The sequence below is a fragment of the Brachyistius frenatus genome, unplaced genomic scaffold (genome assembly GCF_029030835.1).
Source record: "Brachyistius frenatus isolate BFR_SWC_R1_liver_20210118 unplaced genomic scaffold, ASM2903083v1 Contig_7, whole genome shotgun sequence".
NCBI classification, from domain to species: Eukaryota; Metazoa; Chordata; class Actinopteri; family Embiotocidae; genus Brachyistius; species Brachyistius frenatus.
In genome coordinates, this window is record NW_027210606.1 from 5,202,501 (window position 1) to 5,215,000 (window position 12,500).

General features: G+C 38.3%; 1 protein-coding gene across 6 annotated transcripts in view; it reads right to left on the reverse strand.

Annotated features, from left to right (window-relative positions):
* Positions 1–12,500, reverse strand: part of tmem131l (transmembrane 131 like) — a 33,774-nt gene that overhangs the window by 18,931 nt on the left and 2,343 nt on the right. For all 6 annotated transcript variants that reach the window (XM_069689746.1, XM_069689752.1, XM_069689747.1 and 3 more), the window contains exons 3-4: positions 9,671–9,714; positions 2,600–2,671 (exon numbers count right to left, since the gene is read on the reverse strand). In XM_069689746.1, the coding sequence (XP_069545847.1) occupies positions 2,600–2,671; positions 9,671–9,714 (116 nt within the window). The remainder of the gene's footprint in view (positions 1–2,599; positions 2,672–9,670; positions 9,715–12,500) is intronic.

A 12,500-nucleotide genomic window follows, 5' to 3' on the forward strand; every position in this document is an offset into this window, starting at 1 on the left:
AATCTGTTACAGTGACACGTTGCCACTCGGCATGTTTTGCGTGGTGACAAACCAACAAATACCTCTTGTACAAGCACTTAATTAAATTTCAAATCTAAGTGCATTTGCAATTCAATTCAAATAAACACGTCTATTTATAACCTTCCATCATGAAGGATGTTGCATTAACCGTGTATGACGCAGGTGGGATGTGAGGTGTGGGATAAATTACAAGTTAACTGGGTGTTGGAGAGTAATGTTTCATAATGCAGTGTGTGCATGACTCGTTGCCATATAGTGTTATTTCTTTGGATATACACAGCAGGATATCAACAACAAGAAGTAGCAGAAGTACCTTTTATAAAATATGATGTGTTCTAATACCGTAGCCCTCGTATAAAAACTACTTGGAAGTTTTTACCGTTCAGTCTTAGATCAGTTTGTGTAAATGGATCTGGATCATCTTTATGTTGCGTTGTGATGTCACAGTTTATGTTGTTGTATTGCTTGGTTTATACTGTTATGATATGGCTGTTTTGTGTTCACACTGAATATTCAAAACCTTTTAAACTACACTGCACCAAAAATGTTTTTATGTTTAAAATTTACACATTCATACATCTTGTGCTTTGATCAGACAACTGATTACAAACTGATCTAAGCTAAAATATTTTAACCTGTTGCAATGTGACACAAACATGCTGTAGATGACTTGGATATTTATGTTGAGATCTAAAAATTCTAAAAGTGTCAAATGATAAATTGGGAAAATGTGACTCATTCACAGCAAAAATAGTCAAATATTTGTTTAGAAATGCTTTGTTCTTATATTTCACAACAGTTCTCGCTGTCTGTTGTGTTCACAAACTACCAAAGGCACTAACACAAGAACGGGTTATTCCAATTCGCACTTTTAGCTTATGACTAGTCAGGTGATATAATGTTGACCAAGTATTTGTATGTACTCGTCAGTGAGGTTTTCTATCATTTGCAGTACTGTAACAGCAAATATTTGGTCATCACATAGCAGAATGTAATCTGAAAACGTATTCAAGGACGACAACAAGAACTTTCGTAGTATATCTCTTCCTTCAGAGAAGACTTTCAACTTCTGATATTTGATGTCGTTTCCATTTGTTCAATGCAGGGATGCCATACACATGCAAGATCAGGTCAACAACAATGGTGTTGTCCTTAAACAGAGGTACACATTATGAATAACTATATTAATAACAAATTAAGAATTGCTTTAATTTTATGTGGAATAAGACATGCACATCTTTATTGTTTCTCTTACATAAGGCAAAAAAGATTGTGAGTCGGTTCCATCCAGAAAACTACATCAAGTTATACAGAACATAGACCTTTTAGAGTATTATCAATCAACACAAAGGCACTTAAAAAAGGGACAATGAAATATTGCTTTGCAGCTTACAAAATAGGAATCTCCATGGCAGCTTTTTATTTGAGTGCTTCAGTTTGAATAGCGAGTCCTCTAAAATGCTTCATTTCTACAACATATTATTACCAGACTCTTCGTTTGAGACGTGTCCTCAAGCCTCAACTGCAGCATTTTTCACTTCCTGTTTGTCTGCAAGAGTGTGACTTTACTTTCATTTTAGGCAACTCAACAGTGTGAATAACAGAATTTAAAACTGGTCTAATTAAATAGTTTTACATATTCTCTCAAGCCATCAACCTGGTCCAGTGAGCAACTCAGACTGACAAACATGCATAAACTTCAACACAGATTATGTTCTGTGCTTTTTCTTTCTTTTTTTCTTAACTTTGCTATCTTTTAGTTTCTTTTCTTATCTGTGTTATTGTTTTGTTAGGCCTAACTGCTTTTTCCATACATATATATTTAATACAATTTTTTTTTGGTCTCATCTCTGGGACTCAGCAGTACTGATGCAACTCAACAGTATAATTACATCTGTTCCCACAGTTTCCACAGAAAAAAAGGAAACCACAGTTAATGTGTGGGACTTTGGTCTCATACTCCCATTTTAATCTTAAATACAAATTCCCTGAAGCAATCATATTTCACTGTCCAAATATTTATCCAGTACTTCTGCATTTTTGGGTTAAATTGCCTGCTTTCTGCATTCCAAATGAATGATAAAAATATGACAAATAAATGCTGCTTGTGACTGTTTAAACAGGAGCAGTGCAGACTCCCGTTCAGCCACAGCATTTGGTCTAATAGTCTGTTTTAGGAGTATGGAGGCGAACGGTAAACTTCCTAACCCTTCTGAGCTCTCTTCTGAATGTCTGTGGATGCTGGAAATGCAAGCTTACTGCCATATTTGGATATCCTGTCTGTTCTTTAAAGATAAAGAGCCCCCTGCTTTATGAAATAGTCCCTTTCTGTGGCATTCATCAAAGCGACAGGTCACTTGGTGGGACGCCAACGTCTTATTTTAACTCCAGTATAAATAAATAAGTCCGTGTGGTTTTTCTGCATCATTAAAGACTACAATATGGTGAAATGAAGTACATTTTGAGTTTTGTAATTGGTCGTGTAATCGTGGATTTGATCATTTCCAGGACAAAATGAAGAACATCTATACTCGTTACCACACCTCATACTAAACCCGGAAGTGAGAGCAGAACTTACTGTGTCCCAAACTCCAACACTGGGGGGTTAAAATGCAAGGGCCTCCCGCTCTCCTGTGTATAAGGAGAAGAGCTGTTGAACAGAAGGGGAAAAAAATAAAAACGTTAAAAGAACACCACTAACAGTATATTTAATCATTTTCACAAAACAAAATAAAGATTAAAAGATGAAAGGAAAAATGTTGTATATTTTATTGAACACCTAAAGGCAAGAAGAACACTGTGTCTCTTTCCCAACAGTGCATGTGACAGTTTCCTGTATGAGGACCAAGCCAGCATTGAAAAGAGATTACTGTCACACAAGAGGAGATGGGAGGACTGCATATTTGCAGTCCTCCCATCTCCTCTTTGAATGAAGTCTTTGCATATGAAAGTCATTACACACTCCACAGCAGGTTACGAAAAAGGTTTGATAACACACATTTGACAAACAAACTAATACAAACTATATACAACAATATAACACTATACTCTGTGTAATAAAGGGAAAAGTCACACACCTCCTAAACAAAAATAATTAACAGTCTGTATTTCAATGAAGTTTTAACCTAGAAAATGTTTTCTTGTTATTCTTTAGACATTCGATCTGACATTGAACCAATTCTCTCAAGCTTGGCATAATGAAAAATCTATAATGACCAACATTTGACAGAGAAAATGTGCCGTCACTGCAGCTCTTTTTTGAGCCCCATTGTGTTTATATTGGTAAGTGTGTGTGTGTGTGTGTGTGTGTGTGTGTGTGTGTGTGTGTGTGTGTGTGTGTGTGCGTGCGTGCGTGCGTGCGTGCGTGTGACATCGTGCACCAATAAACTTGAAAATGGGAGCCTTGAAGCAGCAGCTGATTTGTGATTGTATGTGCATTTGTCTTTAAACAAGACTCTAACCCGATGACAGAAGACTGAAACGGCTGTTGGCCAAAAAGAGGAAGCAAATAGAAGGACTATGGTTTAAGCATCCATATACATAGATGGCCCTAGCAAAACAATAAAATAAATAATCAGTCAATATTAAGTAGTTAATTTTTCTATGAGCAAGTAGTTTGAAAAACTGCAGTCCACATAATGGGCCAACGCAAACAAAATAGGGTGTTAAATGTAAAGTTAACAACATCAAGAGGGGAAATCACTCCAAACCGCATTCTGCTAAGCCCACTGCAACATTTTCAAGTCATCCAATAACTACTCTTCTTTCAGCGACACTTCCTCAAAACAATACCGGCAGGCTGGATGATCTAAATTTGGTTACAAAAGCACATCCAGGGAGTAGCTACAAATGAAATAAGATAGCATCTTCTGCCAGGTTAAATGGCTCATGACTTAGTGACTATTCACATTAGTAACAGTTTCTCATACCAGTACCACCAACAGCAATTTTCCATCACTACTTATACTGTAACACTATGGTTGTTAAATGTTATCATAGAGGGCAGGCATGATGGGTCCAGGAGAGGAAGTGATAGAGCTGATGGGATGGTCACAGGTTAGAGGCGGGTGACGCTGGAACTGTGTATGAATGCAACACTGATCTAAATCAATAGTGTTTAAAGACAGCAGAGAAACTCCAGACGAGATCAGTTTGTAAGCAGCACAGTTTAACCTGACACATTTTACACCGGTGCACACACCTCTTTTGTGTATCTGGTGACAACAAATGCACCACATACAGGCCTAGTCTTGCAGTCTTGCATAATTTCAAAAGACAATATGAGTTATAAAGCATTTCGAAAGAAATTCAAAGCTCGCCCTGAGGCCAGTCACTTCTTTGTGTTCAATCTTGATTAAGTCAGCGTTCTTCCTAATGTTAACCCTCTCCTGACATATCTGAATCGGTTTGAGTTTTGTGTGTTTGTTTAACAAACGATGGGCCATGTTGGTACAGATTCACTGTTTAGAACAATCTTTAAGTTTTTCTATGACCCCCACCAGTGTTGTAAACTACTTCGATTTCTTCTCACTAGTCATTTAAAAGCCATGCCTTTTAAAAAAAAAAAAAAAAAACATCCTCAATTGTTTTTCCTGTAACAAACACTCCTACGTGTATAAATCTCGTGAAGAAGTTTAACTAGGGACGTCACGATGAGGTCATTGTCACAATTCTGACAATGTGATTGTACATCTTTGTAATAGTCCTGTGACTACTGCAGATGCTGGACAATATTAGCAACATGTTGAGTGGCAGCAGCAAGTACAGATGTGGCAACAGGGCTGCTGAAACACCAAGAGTTGCATGTGGAGATAATTTGTGTTGGATGATCAGGGACAAGCAAAAGACAGCACACAAATGAACAAAAAAAAGAGTCATCCAGATCTGTACACAGTATTCACAGTGAGTGAGTTTCAGTTGTTATCTATATATTAATGTGTCGTTTTACCGTTTCTTATTTTTGGTATTGAATTTGATTGCTGCTATGGCACGTCATGTACAATTTGATCAGCTGTGTTAAGTTATTGTGCGAGAGATCAAACAGTGGAGACGGCCTCAGTTCACAAGAAGCTCTATCTCTTGTTTTGGAGGTCAACAGAACAGTATTTACTGCTGGGAGGAAAAATTACAAACCTGACAAGTTGTTGAAAAATGTATTTATGGTTTCACACCTGAGTCCAGATGCAATGTCACAAGCCATCTGTGCTAAAGCTCTGCTGAACTGCATCACTTTCATGCACAGTTAGTGGAAAAGAAACAGCTGAAACAAAAACAGTACTGACAAGTCTAAAACCCACTGAGCATCTCTTTATCTTACTGCCTCTCTGGTCAATCAATAAACGCTGATTTTTGCTTTTGTGCCCTAAAAACGTGAAGAGGAAGAATAAAAATAGGAGGATCTGCTCAGTCATCAGTTAAAATTTTTTTTTTTTTACTTCAGGCTGAACTGAACTGGAATCATTATCCACAGAGGTTATTAGGAGATTGCAACACAGCACAAAAATACACACAAAGACATCCACTACTGGCCAGACTGTGCTATTTTCCTGGGCAGATAGTGATGTCATCATGATAGAGTTCTATAGACACTGAAATAGGTAATGAAAAACTGGGTTGTCTCTTCTACTTTGTAGAATAAAGGGTACAGAAACAGGAGAAGGGTAAAAATATACACCCCCAAAATCCCACAGAAACTTCCACGCTGGTCACCCAGAGTGTACATACATGGATATATATTGTGATAATTATCAGATCAAGAGAACTATAATTATATAAATATCTCATTCAATAAGACTATAGAATGATGATCACTTGATAAACAGACCTAGATCAGATAAGCAGTTACGCCAACTGAACACGTTTTTATTTGCTTGTTTAATTTAGTGCAGTAAAGCTCTTGTTCCTTGTTCTCATTGAGGCTGAATGCACTGACTGCAAGTTGCTTTCAACCAAAGGGATACATGAATGTAATGTAACACTGGCTCGCAAATATGCCGGAGAGGAAACAGTGAAAATAGATTCAGAGTGGAGGTCCAACTCACAAACAGAAGCATAAGAAGCTTTGAATCCTCTGTCCTTTTATATTTAATGACACTAGTAAGATATTTCACTGTAGGCTGCCATCCAAAGAAACCTAAGCACAGTAACAGGTGAGCATTTAGAGTGGCTGATTTGCGCTCAGGGGGCCTTATTTATTTATATATATATATATTTCTATTTACTTCACATCAGATTGCTGTTGACCGTACTTTTATGGCAGATACTACTACATAATTACAAACTACACAGTTATGGCCATAATGAGTCACCTGCTCTAAAGGACTGAGTTGTCATAATGATTCATTTTTTTCAACAACCAAATGTTGTTGAATTTACCACCTTTGTCTCCTGCAGATTGCATCTATGATAAAAAAATAAAAAAAGCTAATTATAACAACAAAGAAAATGAGCTGGCTGTGGGGTATAACTTCATAAGAGGGACACTGACTTCTGTATTATATTACAAGTGCTTCTCTGCCTCAGGCTCTCTGCAGTTCTAATTGTTTGTTAATCCATCAACTGCCGAACAGTATAACTTCAAACAGTGTTACTTAGAGCAGGAAAACTCTGTGTGGTCACATACGAGGGGTTGAACATGAAAGGGAAATGAGGTTATCTGCCTCTGCAGAAGAGAGTTGATATAGACCCAGGATTGTTGTCTGAAGGTTGGCAGTTTCCACATTACATGGCCATTTATCGAGTTAAAAGCACATTTTTAAATTGACCTGGAATAAAAACAGTTGTAAAAGACAATGTTTAGGAAACCACTACCTAATAATAGTGTAATCACTGTTAATATGTTGATTGATGCAGATGTAAAGAATATATTTATTTTCATAGGCACAACTCCGACACAATGTTAAAATGCAAAGTAGCAAACATGCTCTTTGAGGATTAGTAGTGTCAGGTTCTGTGCAGTGTCATGTTCTCATGTATTTCCATAAAGGTAGATGAGGGCATTTACCTTTTCATAGATATTAGTGACTTAGTATTTACTGTACATTCAAGAGCAGCTGCCCTCGAAGAAAAACCCGGCCTCTCAACAGGCGCACCACTAAGCTGTACTCCAAGGCTTCTGTCCACTGCCACAGTACAAAAATAACAAGTTATGTTTGCTGCTATTTGATCCCCTGGTTAGCAGTGACCTCAGCTGTGCTTCAGGGGAGAGGTTGGGACTAGACGAGTGCTTAGGTCAACTAACGTTTGCAGAAATGTTTGTAGAAGAACGGACAACAATAAGACTAGCAGTAAAATGAAATCCACACGCCACAGTGTTAACAGTATACCGCTGTGAGGAGTCGGTTTGTGTGGGAGGGATATTTTAAAAGGGCATCATAAGAAATGACTGTGGTGGAGATTAAAGTAAAAAGAGCTTAAGAGAAAAGGCGGCTCAGACACTTTGACACAGACAGAGATATCATTAACCCCTGTATCTGCTGCCTGCTTAGCTCCTTAGGCTGGGAGAGAGTGATGGCAGGGCTGGCGGGTGCCTGATAACCCAGGTACGAGAGGCCTCACAGCCCACAGCTCTGCAGGTCTGAGGTCAACCAGCACTGTAAAGCCCGTTCTGCCCTGCACCTCTCCAGATTTAAAAATAGTCATATTCATTTGGGTGGCACAGTGGTGCAGTGGTTAGCACTGTCACCTCACAGCAAAAAAAGGTTCAGGGTTCGAATCCGGTCCTGGGCCTTTCTGTGCGGAGTTTGCATGTTCTCCCTGTGCTTGCGTGGGTTCTCTCCGGGTTCTCCGGCTTCCTCCCATCATCCAAAAACATGCACCTCAGGTCAGGTTACCTAGTGGCAGCCTGCTGCAGCAGCTCCCCCCTGAGAGCCCCCCTGCTGTAGTGAAGAAATTTCCCCTCGGGGATTAATAAAGTTTATAAAATCAAAAAAATAAAAAATATTCACACTGGTCAGCAACTGTTGACTGCATGTAAACCAAATGACTGAAAGCTTGTCACTTTAAAAGGAGTACTCCATCAATTTAGCATCACACTTTTATGAAAGTTGCAGGTCTCCGAGCATGGGTTGAGATATTTATTCTTAAGACTTTTTTTTTTTTTTTTTCATTAAACGGACCCTGTTTGGAAAACAAACACTTTCTACAGGCTTCTTTCATACATTTGTAGTCCTCAGGCTCAAGCTGAGATAAGCATGATGACATCACTATGTCATCATGCTGTTATTTTACTAAGACATTGGAAAACTCCTTCCAGAGCCACAAAAATATTTTCAAAAGTTCTACTGGCCGAGGAGTGACCTTCTTTTAGTACAGCTCCCATGAAATTAGTAGAGTAGTCCCTTTAAGATACTTCTACTACATAAATAGTAATTGTATAAAAAAAAATAGAGCATTAAAATGCTATGGCATAACTCAGTTCATTATCATTTAACTCTCAGGGAAACTGAAGACAGTTAGTTAGTGCTAGTCATTCAAATTCAAGCATCAAATCACCTTCAGATTACTTCAACAATTGCATGATACTGTCATGCTGGGTTATTCTCTCTGTCGCTACTACCATTTAAAACTTCCAGAGCAACACCAACATCTGGCAGATCAAATTTAGCGAAACTACACCTATTATGCTACGACACAAGCGTCAAGGCAAGGAGCACTAGAATGTGGGGATCACATCTCTTCAGGTATATGACTGGATGAAATCTTTATATTAAGATAGAATATATGTGTGGCTTAAAGAAACTATCCAACATCCAAAAGAGGGATAAAAAAGCATCAAGGTTGCTGTTTCTGAGGAGGCATTGTTGCCACTAGCCTTTTACTAAATAATACAAGGCCCTTTTGATATTCTGATGAAAACATCTATTTTCCAAACTATTTTCTGCAGAAACAAAAACAGCTGGGAAAGACAGACCTCCCCTCCTTTTTCGTTCAAGGAGTTCTAAAATTAGCCAGGAATTTGGTTGTGTGCCTCCATAACACACCCCCAAACTCTCTCCGTCACGTCACACACCCACTCACCCACCAACATAAACAACACAGCCTGCATACAGGGGGGGAGACTTTTTTAAAAGGCTTTTTAAACTCCTATGTTACTCTGTAACCGCACCATGACTTGCTACAGCTACAGTTTAACTCTGCACATTGAATAAACCATTTACCAGAGCTCCTCTATGCTTTGTAAGTGGTTAAATATCTTTCCCAAAAAAAATGTCACTTATTTTCTGTCCTAAAGAACACAATAGATTTTCCATTGAGCTGGTCACAAACCAAATCCATGCCACAGTTTAATGACAATCTACACTAGCAGGAGAAACACTTCTGTATAATAACATCTCTGTTGGTGTAGGGTTTGGAGATGTGTCATGTTGGAAAGTGTCTACCTTTTCCCCAGAGCCACTCATGCACAGGTGCAAACCATCAGCTTCATACACGTTTAAAATAGCGGAACGTGATTTTCTCTGACTGATGTTTGAACTAGCAAAGTAAGATGGTTAAAATGTCTTTTGCACCTTTTCATCTGATGTCGGTTGGTTGTCATGAATGCATTATAAATGTGTAAAAAAAAAGATCCAAAGGAGAGTTTCAGTTTTAAGCTGCTCCCACACAAGATGAACTAAAAAAAAAAAAAAAAAAAAAAAAAAAAGCTTACCTGTCTTCTAGTGGAAGACCATCTTTTCTTCTCTCTTTCTCCATCTGAAAAGAAAAGAAAAGGACACTTTAGTCCAAAGCCCTTTACGTTCAGGCTGTTACTCCACTTCATTGTTCTGTATAAAAGGTACAATCACTGGGATGGTTGTTGTTCTACTGCTAAGACGGCAGTCACAGAGCCGAATGGGCACAATACCGGCTCTTCCTTTTACACTGAGGTCGAGAGCCAGCATTGCGAGAGACTAGACGCCGATGCTGTCACGCTGGCAACCTATCGAAAATCACACACTGGGGCGACACTATGCTGACTTTGTTATGTTCAGTTAAAAAAAAAAAAGCCAGTGTAACCAGAGGCGTCCATCGTGATATGACTAGATCGTCTGAGACTTTAGATATCGTGATGTTTTTCTTTTTTAAATGCTGAATTACTCTAAAGTAATGTCATTTTCTGAAATTAATCTGATACATTTCACTTTGCACCTGTAATCAATTTTTTCCATTTTGTTTTATTTTACATAAATACAATATAATCTGACTGTGAGTAAACCAGCAAATCGAAGCAGAAAACTGGAAATGCCTCGAAGTTAAAATGGGCATTAAATCCTTTGCATCGTCACTCTAAATTAGACAGCAGGCAGCAATCTCTGCCAGTGTTGGCAAAGTATACTATAGTTCTCAGAATGAAACAATGAGCATCCAGTTTGTTTTCCATGACATGCTCTCACAATGTACAGGCAGGATTACTGAATAAATCCAGAACTGAGGATTCTGCTTTTTTTTACTCAATACAAAATGGACTCCTAGCCTTATTAGTACCATATCATGCATCCATCAGCCTTATGTAAACACAGTACTCACAACGGGGTGAAATCATGGTAATAAAGATGCTTGTATTTTTCTTTTTCACTTTGCAGCACTAATATGTTCCTTGCAGACTGCAAAGCATTTCTACATGAAATTACTGAAATCTAGTAACTGTAAACCATGTGCATACTTCACACCACTGCCTCATCACTACACTGTGCATGTTTTGATGCATGTTCACCCTACCTGAGGGGAGACCAGTAGCACGCTTAGTGAATTGATAACTGATTGGTCACTGTTACAATAGATCTGTGTGATTTGTGTAATAACACTGTGTAATGTTCTGAGCACAGTCATAAAGAATCAGGGGCAGTCTCCAAAACGAGGCTCAGTCTCACCACTACCTCAAGAAATTTTAAACAATACACACCCTAAACAATGAACATGTGCACAGGGAGTACATTTTACTTTCATTTAGTGAGGCTTGTTAAGTAGGCAAGAATTACCACACAGCAGTACACAGAGCAAACACTGTTAACTGCAGTGTAGCATGTTATGTGTGCCATGCATGGCCGGTAGAGATAAGCTCTGGTGTATTCAAACACAGAAAAGACAGTCTCCATGTGAACAATCAGGGGCCTTACAGCTACATTATGGTTTCATGATCACACCACAAAACAATACCTTGAACTGTCAAGAGATTTAATCTGTCTTGTATGTTGCAAACTACTTCACTGCGCCAAATACAAACACACAGACCTTTTGGAGCCTCATATTGTTGACGTAAATAAAAGAAATCTTCTGAAGAGCAATATTAATGAAACATGTCATCATTTCTGCTGTATTGTGAACAATCATTGTAAGTGTCTTCATAGGATGAGTCAAAATGTGATTGAATTCTGAAGTGAGGTAGGTATCATTTTACTATCTCTATGAATCGCTGCAAATCAAAGAGCAGGACTGCTTTGGAGTAATACTGGACTTATGGGATTTTTGCAACCATGTAATAATAGACCTCGGTTTGTGAGGCATGTATGTTATTCACTGGACTGGCCAAAAGACATTCCTTTCTGGATGTTTTAATTGTTTCTGCAAAATAAAGTGTATATATATATATATATATATATATATACATACACACACACACACACACACACACACACACACACATATATATATATATATATATATATATATATATATATAAAACAGGACAAGTACCGGAGCTGTCTGCTTTCTGTTTGTCGTCAGATTGACCAATCTAGTTTGAGTGGGCCTTGCTTGCACGATGCCGGTAAACAGTACGTATGGAAAACATAAGAGGTTGGAACCCACTGGTCAAAGCGCAATGTTGCAACCCATCGGCTATAACCTGACAACAATATAGCTTTTTATTAAATGTGTTGTTGTGTTTTTGTTTTTTTTTAATTGTTGACTGAATGTATGTTGTATACATCTCCCAACTCTAACTCTATTCTCATGTCTCACGTTGCTAATAGGACTGTAAACAATGAAGAGGAAGTCTTGGCCCAAATATCTGCTGCCTACACCAAAATCCCCCAAAATGTTGGCCATTAACACACATAGGCTAAATCGTTCGTTAGGTTGGCAGCCGATGACTTCTGAGAACGCCCTTAGGCAAACCCAAAACACAAACCCATGGCTACAAATATCCCAAAAGGTAGGACCGGAAAACAGCAGCAATTATAAACTCTAGTAATGCACACTATATTTGCTCAGTTATAATTGCTATAAAACTAATTTGAGTTCCACTGTCTATCTGAGCGTGTGACACTTCACCTCATGCATCACTATTTCAACGAGCCCACAGCAACATGCAATATTTAACCAGCTCAGAATCAGAATCGCTTTATTGGCCATGTATGTTGACACATACAAGGAATTTGACTGTGGTTTTAAGTTCGCTCTCAGCGTCCAAAAAAACACAGGCAGACATAAATAGACATATAAAATATAAATAGACATATTTACAGGATATAAATGAATGAATATATACACCTAAAACA